Source organism: Podarcis pityusensis (genome assembly GCF_964106645.2).
Source record: "Podarcis pityusensis genome assembly, chromosome: 13".
Lineage (NCBI taxonomy): Eukaryota > Metazoa > Chordata > Lepidosauria > Squamata > Lacertidae > Podarcis > Podarcis pityusensis.
Genome location: NC_138038.1, coordinates 25,921,082 through 25,937,670, shown reverse-complemented (window position 1 = coordinate 25,937,670; position 16,589 = coordinate 25,921,082). Strand labels below are relative to the sequence as shown.

The following is a 16,589-nucleotide window of genomic DNA, read 5'->3' as shown; positions in this document are numbered from 1 at the left end:
ATTCTACTCATGTAAAAACACCAGGCAAGTCCTACAAATAACCCAGAGATGCATTTTAAATAAAAGGACACATTCTACTCATGTAAGAACACACTGATTCCTGGACCATCCACAGGCCGGATTGAGAAGGCGATTGGGCCGCATCCGGCCCACGGGCCTTAGGTTGCCTACCCCTGGTCTAGGCCTCAGTAGCACCAAAGACTACTACAGCAGCAGTACTAAAAATAATAAAGGTATTCCAGTTTCTGTGTTCAAGATGCCATCACAAGGTTAGTGCCTACTTTCAGGATGTTGGTGACGGTGGGCTCCGCTCGCAGGATGAGGCCTGGGTTGGGTTGAATGTTAGCATTCTCAGGAGACTTTAAACGTGGCGCATGTTCCCGATCAGCGGTCCTGGGTGAGGTCAGAAGAAAAATACCCAAAGTTGAAATAAGAGGGTAAAGAGCTCTTTAATGAAAGTGGTATGCTCTGCTATACGGGCCACCCCACCAGTACAAAATTCACATATCTATAAGCTTCTGATGAAAATTCAGGGCAATGAACTTTTAATTTCTGAGAGTTTGACTCAGGTTAACTTGCATATTTAACCTGTGGGTTCTCAGAAACAAGACTTCCTAGTCCCCGTGGGCTCAATGCAGATGACAAACTGACTGAGTGGTAAAGTTTTCTACCATGGTTTTGCTTTGTCTATACCCTTTAACCCTTTGGAAGCTTTTGGACTCCAACTTCTATCAGGTTCAGCCAGCGTGGCCAACGGTCAGGGGGTGATGTAAATGGTTGTCCAACATCTGGAGAACCATAGGTATCCCATCCCCAGTCTGTATTTAGGAAAATGTGGTGGGATTCCCCCATCCACTTGTGGCTCATTCTCATGTGTGCTAAAGTTTGAAGACCGTATCATGTGGCTAGGCTCCCCCACATTTACAGCTGATTTATTTGAAACATTTTTGTTCTAAAAAAGTAAAGGTAAAGGGACCCCTGACCATTAGGTCCAGTCGTGACCGACTCTGGGGTTGCGGCGCTCATCTCGCTATGTCGGCGACAGGACAGTCCCTGTCTCCAGGCTTACAATCTGAAAAGGACATGGCAGAAAAGGAAATGCAACTGAGAGGGTGGTGGAGGGCTTGGGTGGGGAAGCAAACTCGGGAACTATTATTTCTTAGCTACAGAATTCTTGCAATGACAAGCTAGAATAGAAGGATTTCAAGGAGAGGGGGAGCAAAAAGTTCTGGGGCTTTTGGAAGAACAGATGAAGAAGGCCTGCAGTCCCAACTTAATAAACTGGTCATCTGTATTAGTAATCTGTGGCAGGCAAATATGACCTGGAGTAAGGAAGACAGCCCCTGAGTTACAGCATTTCACAGCTACTGCTGTCTTTCAAAGCAAGATTTTTGTCTCCCCTGCTTTTTTACCACAGTTTTTTTTTTTAAGAGTTCAGATATCAATTCCAAGTGCTGTTTATTATTTAAACATGCTGAAATATCTACAGCCTCTGACAGGTTGTTTTTTTAATTTTTTAAAAAAATATTAACTTAAGTTTAGTGTATTTTGTCGAGGAGCAACCTTTTAATATGCAAACAGAACTCCTACTCACAAGCTGTTTGTGGCTGGATACCCTGAGCAGAAACTGAAAGAAAATGGAAGGAAAAGTCTACGTACATCCTTGCCCAATCCATATTAATAAAACAAGACTAAATCAGCACTGGACAGCTTACTACAGTGTGTCTGAGGGTTTATTTGCTAAGGCGTCAGTTTGTGCTATGATGAGAGGTGGGTGGGAGGGAGAGAGAATACAATTCCCCCACCACCACCAACCAGTTTAAAAGGTGTGAAATTAAGCACAGCAGATGCTTCGCAGGCTTAAAAAGCAATGCATTTAATGACTTTGCCAGCTTAAAACCAAATGCAATCTTTTTTTTTTTTAAAAAAAGCCGTATTTTTCCCCCCCTTAAGAGAAAGAAAATTTGAAAGACAGGGTGAGAAGTTTCAGTGGCCTCTTTGAAACAACAACGCTATTATCAGTATGAATAAACCCTTAAGATTGTGGGAATATATTAACCATCCACTTCCCTAAAGAAAGAACTAGTGACAAAACGCTGCCGCAAGGCACAGAGGGCGATGTCTTCCCTCCACTGCAGCAGAGTAAGTCAGGAAATGAAGCTGAAGCCACAGCAGCCACAGATTAAAACAAAGCCTGCCACAGTCACTTGTGTACACTTGCACTTTTAAGCTTACATTTAAGAAATGGGCAAGCTTCCTTGCATTTACCACTTGATAAGTTGATCGCATGCATTTGCCCATGGTTTTAGAGAAGCTGAGAATAATGCACGGCTGCTGGGGGAACGTCTTCAAGACGGTTGTCAGGCAGCCAAGGACTTCCTTTCCTCTTCCCCACAAGTTAAGGGGCAGAAGCTCAAGAAATGTTGAAGCAACCACTATTTGCGCCTTTGCCCCTGCACCTAGCCTACCGCCCCTTTTGTGCAAAGCTAGATAAGCCTACCGTTTGGCTATGAGGTTGTTCATGTTGGCTTCGGAAAGCAGACCCTGCTTGCCGCATTCTTGAAAGAGAAGGCTCGTGCAGTCACAGCTGGAAGAACCACCACCAAAAGAGGAAAAAAACATGTGTAAAAATGTATGAACAAACATGGTCCATAATGGAGACAGACTGTTCTCTCGCTGGACCTTTTGGGGAAGGACACTAGATGGCACAAGGTGAGTTAAGGAAGAGATGGTGGGAATACAAGTAAAGGTGAAAGAATATAACTGGGAGGCACAGAAAGAATCCCATTAAAATGCCTCTCTTTGTTCGGGTATAACGTCCTTGCGTTTCAGCTGTCATAAAATTTGCAGAGTTTTTACTGAGCGCCATTTTTGACGTTGAAAATATAGTAACAATTGGGGAAAGGAGGTATACAAAGGATTCCAGGATTCAACCTTCTAGTCTTCTCAGCGTTAAGGAAAGGACAAACCTTGAGTGGAAGCAACGGCTGCTGAAAGGCTCAAAAGGTCAAAAAGGATATGTGTGGTTTCAGTGACCGACACCTGCATGCTCTAAATTTCGCTTTGGGCCCAGTAAGGAAATTGCTCAACCTGTCCTCAAGGGGGTTGTGCTCCCCACTCAAGGATTGGTTAGCATTTTGAGAATGGCCACAGATACAGCTTTGTCTCTAGAGGCCTAAGTGGCCCACTGCAGTATGTTTTGCATTTCTATCTGTGCTACTCCCAAGTTTTGCTTTCATGGGGAATATGTCATTTTAGCCACATAAACGCCTTCCGGGTAGAGACAGAAGCTTGCTCAATGCTGCCCAGCCAGCTTCCTAGTTGAGGAGCAGGGAAATGAACCCTGGTCTCCTCCATCCAAGCTCAATGCTCTTCCCATTACTACACAGCTACCTACAAGACCAACCAAATTGGTTGGCTCAATTCTGTAAACAAAGCACATTTGCGTGTGTACACTCACTTCCTTTGCATAACCTATTGAGTTTTTCTGCCAGCCATGAGAGAGGTCGCTAATTACTGAACGTTTCTGAGCCTCTATCCACTCATTTTCAAGGCTACTTTAAAGGCATGCCACCTCAAAAAAAACCCACCAGAAACCTAAAACAAACATCTGGATTCTCAAGGTGCTGAATTATGCAATTCTGCACTTGCAAGTTGAGACCACAGGAGTGCAGAATGAACAGAATCCAGGAGTTGCTCATTGTACCCTACAGCTCATAGGCAGGCAATTTATCATGTATCATGCACAGAGCACATCCAGCCCTGGCTGAAGGATTAAGCATTAAGAAAGAACCACCTCAAGTGTGTGCTTATGTTTCCATAACAGAACAAAGCGTTCAAGAGCTGGGCACAAGAAAATTGGACCAAACTGATTCAAAATACTACTTTATGCAAGAGCGACACCGACTGCTTCACACATTGGGGAGTTTGGGTCTTAATCTATCATGCAGAACAAACAGTTCTAATTGCGACATCAGCAGCAAACTTATGCATGGCGAATTCTGTTTACAAGGCTGTCCGCTTTCCCTGGCCCTTCCCCCAGTTCTAATCTCCTGTTATATCCCACCCAGCAGGGGGGAAAACAGGGAATTTTCCTTGAAAAATTCCCATTTCAGATTAAACTGTGCTAGCTTCTAGTTTTCTGTTGTCAGTGCTATTGTTCTGTATTTTGTATATCTGTGTTTCCAACACTCTCTTTCGATGCTTTGAATGCTTGGTGTAAGCCGCTTTGGACACAGCGGCATGTAAGTAAACGCAGTCAACCAATCAACATCTGGAATGTTACTGTGTTAAGAAAACAGGGAGTAGGTTTGAGCAGTGAAGAAGAGGCCCAGTCCTCCCACAGGCCCCTTCTACTAACCAAACCAGTTTCTGTGACTGGTGACCACTTCAGAGAGCTTCTACCAGGTTCCGGTTTGAGTAACAAACACACCTCCCTCACGAGTTGGTCCATTTAACTTCCTCTGGATGACAACCACCTCAGCAATTTCTCCCATTATCTAACCCTGCTCAACTCTGCCGTGTCTATCAGGTTGTTCCAATCTCAACCTTGACCGTTCTCCCACCTTGCGTGCCCCTACTCCAAATAGCAAACTGGTTTTGGCCAAAATATCCCTCCAACCTAGTCTTCAATGCTCATTATTCAACTTGGTTCAATCGGGGGAAATAATTATGTGTTTATGTCCTGTCTCTAGTCACTTGCTGTATTTTTTGTGTTCAATTAAATACATCAAACAACAACAACAACATTAAATTTAAAAAGCAGCCTTCATCCTGACAGTAACACTAGGGTTGCCAAGCTCCCTAAGAGTTAGACCCTGAGATTCAAGGAGTGGAGCTTTGGAGGACAAAGGATGGTGGCTGGCAGCTAAGAGAGTGGCATCTCATGGGAGCAGAGACCCTGATAAACATGGGAGTGAAACTGAGAGAAGAACTCCCAGGCCAAGCAGGAAAAGCCATTGGGCTCTGTCCCCTCTACTTGAAGGGCCACAAAGAAGGGGAACCTACTTGCAGCGTTGGTCGGCCTTGTCCAGAAGGGGCGTCAGCTTCAGGAGGAACTCAAAGGCACAATTCACATCTTCGGTAAAGTCCTGCAATTGCACTATTATTATTATTTTCTTCCTTACATCTAAAGGGTCTGCCAATGCTGTACTGGAATCCCCACCCATAATCCCCTATAAAAACAGGCCAAGGCAGTGCATCCCAATAAGCCCACTGAGAACATTAGCTCCTGGTCATTTCTTTTCGGCAAGTTTCATGCTACAGAATTTGCCATTGAACAAGCTAGGAAAAAAATTCCAGCAAACTTAAAGGGTTGGTTGTTTTGTTTCTCTCCACGCCCTCCTTTTGTGGTATAGAAGCTTGAACCACTTGATTAAGTAAACTGAAGCCCTGCAGACACACTGATGAAGAATTACTTCTTTTGAACTGCTCTTTGCAAGTGGTACATTGCAGTTGGGGGTTTTATAGAGTAAGGGAGAATATGATAAATGTGTGTGGAACTGATTTTTTGTCCCCCCCAGATTTCATGTGGCATGGAATTTAGAAAGAAAAAGAAAACTTATGCTGAGGTTTGAAAGGGGAAATCTGAATAGCAGGTGATTTTTTTAATTTGTATTTTTTAAAGGAGGCAGTCTCAAAAGTTAAGCTTTGAGGCTAATTTGTTTTCATCTGCCTCTCTTAAAGACCGCATTAGATGACCTCTATGACTGGGAAGACCGGTCCGAATCCCACTTTAGCCATAAACTCACTCAGTGGCAGAAGAACTACTTTTTAACCAAAAGCTCCATTTAGCCCAGCATTCTGTCTAAGACAGCAGACAGCAGTCAAATGCCTCTGTGAAGTTCACAAAGAGGGTATGATGGAAATGCCTTTCTTCTTTGACCTAAAGCATGATAATCATAGAAATTCTGGCTCTTCATCCTTACCCATCATGGCTGGAGTCACTGATGGGCCTTGTTCTCACTGAAAATCCCATCTTTAACCTAAGCCCTCTTAATTGCAAAACTAAAATCATGCTTCGATTTTCCATTTTGCTTCCATTTTTCTTCCCAAATAATTTTTAGCAGTTCTAAACAAATACAGTGGTACCTCGGGTTACAAACTTAATTCGTTTCGGACGTCCGTTCTTAACCCAAAACTGTTCTTAACCTGAGGTGCGCTTTTGCTAATGGGGCCTCCTGCTGCTGCCATGTCACCACTGCACGATTTCTGTTCTCATCTGGGGGGCAAAGTTTGCAACCCGGAGCAACTACTTCCAGGTTAGTGGAGTTTGTAACCCAAAGCGTTTGTAGCCCGAGGTACCACTGTAAATAGAACACTGACGTAGCTGTTGTGGTGATGATGATGATTTGCTTTTCAAAAATCAACCTTTACCTTTTCTCCTTGAGGATATTTTTTCAGTTTTACAAGTACTTGTGGAATCTGAAAAAGAGCAAAGTAAGAATTTAATAAGGGAGCTCAAAACTATCGCCCCCGCCCCATCTCCTTGTGAATTTCGCTCCCTGGTTCACACGTCCTGGACTGCCAAAAACTCCTTTGCCTTTTCACTCCCTTCCCCCTTTTCACAGCCCCTCCTCCTCCTCTTGCTAGACCCTGCAAGACAGTTGTTCTTGACTTCTGTTCCACTCAGTCCCATTGCCCTTTAACAATCCTCTGGCCCTCCAGATGTTGCTGAACTACAACTCCCATCACCCCCAGCAAGCATGGCCAAGGATGGTTCAGCCATATCACGAGCGTCCAAAGTTTTCCACAGCTGCTTGTAGTCCTCTTTCCCAAAACACCTTCCTACCTCTATTCTCCCGTGAACCCTAACTGCACACAGATCCTGTGCAAACTGGCCTTTGCTTTCCTCATAAATGTCAAGCTGTTTTTCAACTTCTTATTACTATTATCTTCACACTCCGATGTTAGAACATTTCATGTTCCATCTACGAACATTCCATGACATGAAACTAGCCTAACTAATGCTCAGAAAGGGTTCGAAGTCAGTCTGGTTGCCGCTTCCGGTCTCCTTATCAACCAAGTCAAAGTCGCAAACTGGCTTAATTACTTCCAGTGACAAATCGGGGGGGGGGGCGCTAATGTGGTTGAGGGCGCTAAATATTAAATCGGAAGGTTTAAAATCTCAACACGGCTATGAAACCGATTTCTCCCTTGCTTTTGAAGGTAAGAAAGCATTTTGTGCATGAAACTGGAAATAAATATTCAAAAAACCAACAAACTCCTAAATGTAGAATTAGGCATGTCTAATCTGATCTTCATGCTATCATATGGCAACAAGCTCCAGAGATTAACTGTTTGCTATTTCTTTTGCTTTCCAGTTTGTTCAGGAGTGTGTGTGTGTGTGTGTGTGTGTGTCTTTCATACTTCTTAATTTATTCCTCTTTGCATGGCTGATAAGTTACATGATGTACTTGAGTTGCAATGGAGATTTACTGAGCAGGCAGGGAATGCTAAGTTGCAATTTTCTGGATCTCTTTGGGGGAATCTAGCAGCGTCACAAGTGTGTTTACCAAGAAAGCCAGGGAGAAGGAAGACAGAGCCATCTGGCTTATGTTTACATTGCAAAAAAATAAAAAAATAAAAGAAGTATATAGCGAAATACAGATACTCCTCCAGGCTCTACCAAGGATGACAGCCCAGAAAGAGCATAAGAAGAGATTGGTGTTTCCACTCACTATAATAGTGAATGGCATCCAACTCCCCGGCTGCCAGTAGATCTGAGAACCTGCATTGATGCAGATGGGGGAAACTATGATTACAAAGGGCAAGAATTATCATGGCAGAGGTTACCATGAGAGTAAAAGTATTTGGCCAAGACCCTAGAGGAATTTGGTATTTCTTCATTTTCCTTCCTAATCCTTAATGTTGCAGCTGCGTTGTGCCAGGACTGATACAGGGGCAGCCATACTTGATCCTGATCAGCAGCGTGTTTTACCAACCCAGGGTGTTCCTGAAGCCAGAGGTGAGGACTGGAGTAGAGTTGGCAGAAGTTACTCTTCTGTTGACCAGTCAAAAGCAGAAGGCTGGGCTCCAAAGTGCTCACAAGACTGGCCAATCCAGAGGTCTCGTGCTGCCTGCCAATTGCAGAGGTCGAGGTTGGACACACCTATCCATGCCTTCTATACCTGAAGAGAACTCCGGGCCCAAGCATACACAGCCCCAGGTACTCATTAGGCTGGGTCCCAGCCAGAGTTCAATAAAGGTTTTAAGCAGAGATTGAGAGTCTGTAGCTTTCCAGATGTCGTTCAATTACAGTTCCCAATTCCTGACCCGCTGGCCAAACTGACTCAGGCTGTTGGGAGTCTGAGTCCAATGACACCTGAAGGCCACAGGTTTAGATTCCCTGGTTGAGAACCTAGAAAGGAGCACTAGAGTGGTCAGGTTACTGAGACACTCTCCTTCCCCATTTTGCTTAAATAATATTTCTAGACCTTACAGTTGCAGAAAACAACCACAGCCTTGAACATAAAACTCACAGTTTCTGCTAAAAGTTTGGAATCAGTGTCCAGATACACGTCTCCAAGGGTGTCCCTATCAAAAAATGAAGCAGGGGACAGGGGGCTGCAGGTAGACCCCAAAGCTAATGGGGGGGGGGTGTAACCAGGCTGGAAAAACAGGAATATCAACCAGATATTTGGGAGAGTCTATTAAGCATGTAAAGTCAGAAAATAGAAGCAGAAAGAAGCCTGATGCAGGGGGGAGAAAACTGTTGAATTACGGAGAAGCGGGGTAGGTGAGGGATAAAGAGAAACCCGTTCCCTTCACCTAGGTCAGCCACACTGCTCAGGAAGAGACATGGGCTAGCTAAGGCAATGTATCAGGAATGCAGGGAACTGCTTTATATCATGTCAGACTATGGGTCCCTCTAGTACTGTCTGCACCAACTGGGAGTGACCAACTGTCTCCAGGATTTCAGGCAAGGGATGTTCCCCAGCTCTCACATGGAGATACCAAAGATTGGACTTTGGGCATGCGAAGCATGCGCTCTACCACTGAGTTACTGCCCTCTCTTGTACCTGATGCCCTAAAACGACCACAAATTTATCCAACTTCCCATAACCCTTTTGGTCTCTGTTGCTCGGTAAGCTGGGAAACTCAGATGGCAACAAAAGAACTTTATGAAAGACTGAGCCCCAGCTATTTGGGCCTAAGGGCACCTTACCTTGAGGAATGTGAAGGCTGTCCATTTGAGTTCCTCTGTCCCTTCAGGAGACTCAATCAGCCCCACAAAGCAGGCTTTCCAGATTTCCAGAATGAAAAGTGGGGACGGAATGCGCTAGCAGGGAGAAGAGACACAGGGAGAGAAGGCCTCAGGGTCTTCCTCAGGGAACACAGTTTGGATTCAGAGTGGCACAGTACTGACAAAAAAAAGGCTGGATGCAAGATTTCTAGCACACTCGTTGGACTATCCAGCAGTCCCATTCCACCATCACCCCAACTTCTCATGCAAAGCAGACTTCCCACACTCTGAAGAGTGTTGTGCATCATGATCCTTCAGCCAAGAGTCCACAAACTGCAGCTGGGCTTGATAACCTGTAATAATTTATCCTAGCCAGCAAGAGTAAGTGCCTAGAAGCACCGACAGTCCCTCTTTCTACAAAGCGAGTGCAGCGCCCCCCCTTCCTCCTCCCCCACTCACAAATGAATGAGAAGAGCTTAGAGGACAGATGGCATGGCGCCTGTGTACTTCTCTTATTAGAAAGCAGATACGGCCCCCACCTCCCTTGCAAGTATAACATATGCTACTAAATAACAGAGCCTCCCTCTAGTCCTGGTTTTTCCCAATCCCTGTCCGACAGCTCTTCACAAAAATACTGCCTCCCTCTCAGATCCTCCAAACTCTCTCGACTCAAATAACTTCTTCCTTGTTCTTTGCACCCACTTCTACACAGATTCATTCATGCCCATACAAAGTGAGGTAGGACTCCAATTTCAATAACAATATCCTTTCCTATCATAGACACCCGCTCCATGTTTTGCTCTCTTCCTTACAGCAACACACACACCACATACAACCACATTGTTCTTTTACTAGGGGCTGCACCCCTGCTCACCAACCCCCTGCCATTCCTCCCACATTAACCCCTAGAGCTTCCTTCCCCTTCCCATCCCATACAATTACTAAGCTTGTTTTCCACCTTCCCAAGCCATTTCTGAAGCCACTTCTCTTTTGTATTCTGCAGCCCCACCATGTACCTGTTTTCACCTTTACCCTCATGTCCATTCCTCCCTCCTTTACCGCAAGCTCCCCTATACACCACGTCTGTGAGTAACTTCCTGCGTCTTCCTCCTACACATTTCAACTACTAAGCACCCTTACGTCCAGTTATGAAGCCACCATCCCCTCCTACACTTCAGAGAGAAAGAGAGAAGCATCACAAGAAAACTTGGGCCTTGGTCATCAGCCTGCTAAGTGAGTAACGGCGGGAGAAAATATGCTGAAGCATTCTCTCCAGAGACTAGAAGCTCCCAGCTCTCCCAAGTTTCCAACCAAAAGCACAGAAAGTTTGCTTTAAAAGCTACATCTGCCTTTTTCCTCTTTCCATCCCCAAACTTATAGGGCAAAGCCAGCACTATACAGCCAGTATAGGTCTCCTACTGTCATCTTAACTCTCTTTAATTTTCCATTGTTTTAATTTGTATTTCAAAAGAGAGGTACAACAGATGCCCAGACTAGATAAACAGTTCGCCTCATGGTAAAACTGATCCTGGACAGTACCGTTTCGGAATGCATAGGAGGGACCACAGGACTGAATTCACTGCTATACAAGCACATTATTCATATAGAAAACTCTGTGCCAGGGGGAAAGGATCTAGTCCAGTCTTCCTACGACATGCTAGCTACCTAAGTGCTGGATGTTCTTCTTTATTCATGGAAGAAAATTCAAATATGCAAGCCCCCAGCTGCAGTCTGAAGTGGAACATTTCTACCATGCGATGGGACTCCAATGGGAGTCACAGACGCAGTGAGACAAAGCATCCTTCCTATGGTCCAGCCATACCTGCATCCTTTTGACCATCATGAGTTGCTCCACCAGCGGCTGCGGCTCTCCAGTCAGGTTCATTGTCCCCTCTAGCAGCACCACGGCATGGATTGTGGGGAAGCCAGTTTTGTTCAGCTGTTCCGCGTGCACAGAGAGCATAGTGGGGATACTGTGTGAAAAATTGGGACAGGGAGGAAGAGGAGGTATTAGAAGTTCGGTTCCGTTTGTGTACAGAGAGGAAAAAGCTTGCTCTTCACCATGCAGCTGCCATTTGCCCACCTCTTGACAAGGCCGATGCACTCCTCTGCCTGGCTTTGCAACTGGCTGTTGCTGATGTGTCCTAAATTGTCTCCCAGCTTGGAAAGAGATTGTTCAATCGCGCTCCAGGAAGCTAAAAAGGAAAAGCAGCATTTTAAGTTCCAATCAGCTCTTAGCCCTTGGTAATAGATTTTCCCCAGTTCTGCTGCCTTGGGAGATGCTAGGGGTTGACCCCAGGACCTTCCAAGAGTGTAGTTTACCTCTTTGTGAAACCGTTTCCTCAAACGGAGGCTAGGTAAATTTATTAATGTTTAGGGTCACACCTCGAACGCTGAAGATGCTGCTTCCATGCTGAACTTTTTAAAAAGGCAATGGAGACTCTGAAGTTTAAAAACAGGCATCAGAGTATTTCCAAATATTAATTTTTTTGAGGGAAAGCTGTGAAACAGCAGGCTTGCCCAATAGGGAAGCAGCAGTGCAATCTCCATGTAGGCAAAGGAGAAGAAACAAGGCCCATGAATAAAGAAGACTGGGGTGGTGCTACTTCAGATCTTGTAAAGGGCCCTTGTGATTTTCGGGGGGGGGGGGGAATCAATACCAAAACTACAGGAGAGTCCTGTAGTTGGCACTGGAATCTTGGATTCAAATCAAGCCCTACAGTTCTCAATGTAAATATTTTGCCTCTCTCCCACAAGACCACCAGCCACTTACGTGTCTCTTCCAGCTTGGCTATATGAATCAGGGCCCGGTTCTTGGTGCTGCCCAGGATCTTTGCCAGCCGCTCCAGGCACATCGTGAGCTGGTTCTCAGCAGACCCCTGCTCCAGAGGCTCCTTCATTTTCTCTGTGTAGAAGGCAGCACAGCGCAACATCCAATTGAGGACACTCATCAAGGCACGGCAGAGGCCAATGCATTCTTCTGCCTTGCCATGGCAGCTGAACAAAAAGCAAAAAAGAGAGGGCAAATTCAGTCACATGACTTTGGTGGCCCTAAGAACTTCACTTTGGGACACCTGCATCATTTTCCAGGTCTCATTGCCCCCCCCCCCCAGCTCCACTCACATGTGCGTGGGAACTTGGGAGACAACGAAAGAACCACCAAAAGAAAAGTGTGCCGGGGACCATCCAGTAACGTCTCAGGGGGAGGGGGAGGCAGGACAGAGATGGGAGCAGAAAAGACAACTTGAATGTGAACACAGTCAGGGACGGTCTTCTTCTATTTGTGTTCTGCTTTACTGTGCCAAATGACAGAGGCAGGACAAGAAGCCTGAACTAGTAGAAAAACAGCGAATGGCCATCTAAATACCTTTTCATGCCCCCACCTTCATCTTCAACTCCATTCCCATGCCTCACACTCCCTATTTTTGTGCAGTCCCCTTTGCCCTCTGATTTTCACCTTCATTCCCCTTTTTCCTACCCCCTCCTTGCTTTTCTGAACTCTCTCTTGCACACAGATAACCCCCGTTTCCTTGCCTTATCCCCTCTCTCCTTCTGTTTACCCCCAGCTCTGCTATTTCTCCTCATTAAAACTAGTTTGCTTGCTTTTTTTAAAAAGAACAGTCCCTCAGTGTTTCTCCATCCTTGCTTTACTCAAATTTCTGTTGTTGTTTTAGTACAGCAAGAAGGGAGGAACACTGAAAGGGGTTGGAAATTGTTGTTGGAAATTTTCCTCTTCCTCAGCTGCCTCATGCGAGTTTCACAGTAACTGTCAGTGATGTCTGAGCACTCTAGGCGCCCTTACTGAAGAGATACAGTAGCCTCATTCCTGAGAGTCCCAATGGTCTGTCAAGTCTAGGCATATTTACTATGTGAAGATGCTGAATGCAATAGACAAGGGACTGTGTGGCGGCAGATGCATTTATGACATAAGGTGCGTGCCTTCATCCACAGGAAGTAGTGAAAAAAAGCTGCGAAGCTGTGTGTGGTTCAGTGAAAAGAAGACCAAGTACATTTTCAGGGACTCTGCGGAGCCTATTAAGAGACTAAACTGCAAACCAGGAAGTTCCTGGTTCAATTCGTATCTTGCAACAGGAACTTGCCAGGGTGCTCAGGCAAGCCATTATCTCAGCTTCAACCCTCCATCTACAATATAAGTGTAATGACACTCAGGTACCTACCTTACGGGACTATTTTAAGAATCACTGAGATAATATGTACGTAAAGCTATTCACAAGGGACGTGGGTGGTGCTGTGGTCTAAACCACAGAGCCTAGGACTTGCCGATCAGAAGGTCGGCGGTTCGAATCCCCACGATGGGGTGAGCTCCCGTTGCTCAGTCCCTGCTCCTGCCCACCTAGCAGTTTGAAGGCACGTCAAAGTGCAAGTAGATAAATAGGTACTGCTCCGGCGGGAAGGTAAACAGCGTTTCTGTGCGCTGCTCTGGTTTGCCAGAAGCGGCTTAAGTCATGCTGGCCACATGACCCGGAAGCTGTACGATGGCTCCCTCAGCCGAGATAAAGCGAGATGAGCGCCACAACCCCAGAGTCAGCCACGACTGGACCTAATGGTCAGGGGTCCCTTTACCTTTTAAAAGCTATTCACAATAATGTGACATATCCTTACTGCCAGCACACAGCAGTACTTGGAGAATGTAGGGACTCAGAGAATGGCTCAAGTCGCAAAACTCTGTTGCCCAACCTCCTTAAGCCTGCAAGCATCTCTGCCCAATACTGTTTTACTGGGGCTTCACAGCAACCCCAGGAAGGGAGAGGATAATGGGGGATTTCTCCTACCATCCTGGGACGCCAGAATCAATGACTGGAAGAAATCAAGCATCTGGAGCTTGCACCCTGTGGCACTGCTGGGTACACTGTCACATTCACCATCGCCACAGTACTTGCCTTTGTTTAAACAAATTAAAAAGGGGAAAGGAAAATTATCCAAGCCTATGATTAAAGTGGCCTGGCTCAGAAAGCGAACGAGGATTGAAGAAGAAACCCTCTCAACGGGACAAGCACTACTGCAATAGGAACAAATAATCCCAGACCTGAAGGGTTTTGATCAAATTGAAAAACAGAAGATTGAATTAACCAGGGAGAGGATTAAGTCGTCGGCTTTGTATATGGCTGAGAACAGCTGTTTATCACCATTCTGGTGACAAGTTAATATTCATTGTTTCTGTTTTCTTGTAGGAAGGGAGAGTTCCTGCTTCCTCCTATTTCAGTCTGCTCCAGTGTACTCACCTGTTAGCTCTAAATAAACTAAGAGCTCTTATAGAAAAAATATCACAGGCTTTGTCAAGATTTTAGAAAGGCAGGGGTTTTATTCTTTGATAAAAGCAAAGATATAAGAGTTCCATGAAAAACTGTGGTTCTCCTGTATGGAGGGCAGAACTGGGCCTCCTGACTTGTGTTCTTTTACTGATACATCATTCTGCACATTTTAAAAAGCGCATTTCTAGTTCTCACGGTTGCGAATATAACATATAACATTTGCAATGTCAGTCACTGCATGCAACTCAGGGGGTTTCAGCACATATTGCTGCCAATTTAGGTATTTTCATTGTAAGGGCTCTTCATCCTCCAAACTCCAATGCTCTGTATTTTGTGGGCACGCATATGCATGTCCTGTACAAACTCTGTCCCTAGCTACTTACGGCCACTGGACAAGGCACTTGATGAATCTATATTTTAAAAGTAGCACATTGTCACATTTAATACTGGCATACAGCATGTTATATAGGCTAAAGAGCTTTCCTGTGGCTCCCCATTACTTTACATCACAAGTCTAGTAGCTGATTTTGAGCTACAAGGACTTCTGTGGCTTGGGCCAACCTAGCTAAGAAAGCACCTCCACTCTAGTATGCCATCATAGGGTGGTATCCAATGCTGGTCATACTCAGAATAGACCCGCTGAAGTTAATGGACATGATGAACTTTGGTTCATTATTTTCTTTTTTCTCCCCCCACCCCCACCTTCAGTTCATTATTTTCAATAGGTCTGCTCTGAGTAGGACTAGCATAGCACACAGCCCCATTGTTTCCAAGTATCAAGAACATACTCTAAAGACACTCTGGACTAGCCAGGCCTTGGTCTGATCTAGCAGTACACTTTCTTGTTCTTTTTTCTTTTCTTTTTTGAAATTGTTTTTTATTTTACAGATATAAATTTATAACCATACACAACCATATAAAGAGATTACTTTGAATATTGAGACTTCTCCCCATCCCCTCCATGGGTCCTATTGTCAACATTTTCAACTGCATATTATTTCGTAATCTGTATTTTATACCTACCCATATTGTCCATAGTATCTGTTACATTACAAGGTATATTAAAACTCTGCCAATGTTTTCATCAGCCACTCCTAAATAAATTATAAACTTTTCCCATTCTTTCTTGAATTTCTTGTCTTCTTGGTCCTTGAGCTTTCTGGTCAGTTTTGCCTTTTCAGCGTAGTCTCCCCCTTCTCTAATCTTTTTCTGGTAAGCATTTTGTTGGGTGAAGAAACCTCTCATTACACTTTCATGTTCTTACACGGGCAAGTATACTGTATATCCAATGCAAATTAGTTCTGCTTTAATTATTAGGAGATGTAGTTGGTGGCTGTTAGTTGTTGTTTATGTCTGCTGTGAGTCAATTTCAGTCTTGTAGGAGCTTTATTTAAAAAGCTAGAATTACCATGATCCAATTTACAACGCAAGAGTGCATACTTAGGATCGCCTAACAGTCAAGGCACAAAATAAAAAAATTCCTTTCAATAGCACCTTACAGACCAACTAAGTTTGTTCTTGGTATGAGCTTTTGTGTGCATGCACACAAAAGCTCATACCAAGAACAAACTTAGTTGGTCTGCAAGGTGCTGCTGGAAGGAATTTTTTTATTTTGTTTCGACTACGGCAGACCAACACGGCTACCTACCAGTAACTAGAGTCAAGGCACAGTTCAGCAAAACAGAGTACGGTACTTTTCCCTGTATAAGATGCCCCCATGTATAAGACGGCCCCTATTTTGAGGGACTCAGATTTAAGAAAATGGGGGGGAGATGGCACAGAGTTGTTGAGCTTTTGGGGGGGATTACCCATGGTTTTTGAGCTTTTTTTAGGGGGGATTGCTGAAAATCACTCATCCGCACACGTCGCAAAGTCTGCTTCTCGTCTGTCCCCTCACTGGCAGAAGCTGCCAATCACCCGCCCAACTGCCGCAGCGTCAACCAATCAACACCAACCATTGACACAGCAACCAATAACACGCACAATAGCTGCTAACAGATGCGGCAGCAACCAATCAAACATCCACCCTTATACCCATATATAAGACGACCCCCGTTTTTCAGCATGATTTTTAAAGAAAAAAACCTAGTCTTATACACGGAAAAGCACGGTACGTGCTCTTATTTAAGAAC

The 16,589-nt window shown here is 44.8% G+C and overlaps 1 protein-coding gene across 11 annotated transcripts in view; it reads right to left on the bottom strand.

The window, feature by feature from the left end:
- The window catches only part of MED24 (mediator complex subunit 24), a 51,627-nt gene that overhangs the window by 22,999 nt on the left and 12,039 nt on the right, over positions 1–16,589 (bottom strand). For 8 of the 11 annotated variants that reach the window (XR_013978878.1, XM_080978257.1, XM_080978261.1 and 5 more), the window contains 9 exons: positions 11,958–12,181; positions 11,268–11,379; positions 11,007–11,157; positions 9,167–9,280; positions 6,376–6,423; positions 5,008–5,090; positions 2,501–2,587; positions 1,595–1,627; positions 282–393 (listed from right to left, as the gene is read on the bottom strand). Coding sequence is in view for 10 of the 11 variants with exons in the window: in XM_080978257.1 (XP_080834383.1) it covers positions 282–393; positions 1,595–1,627; positions 2,501–2,587; positions 5,008–5,090; positions 6,376–6,423; positions 9,167–9,280; positions 11,007–11,157; positions 11,268–11,379; positions 11,958–12,181 (964 nt within the window). In the remaining variant the exon portion in view is untranslated. The remainder of the gene's footprint in view (positions 1–281; positions 394–1,594; positions 1,628–2,500; positions 2,588–5,007; positions 5,091–6,375; positions 6,424–9,166; positions 9,281–11,006; positions 11,158–11,267; positions 11,380–11,957; positions 12,182–16,589) is intronic. The other 3 variants (XM_080978264.1, XM_080978265.1, XM_080978266.1) reach the window with 1 other exon arrangement.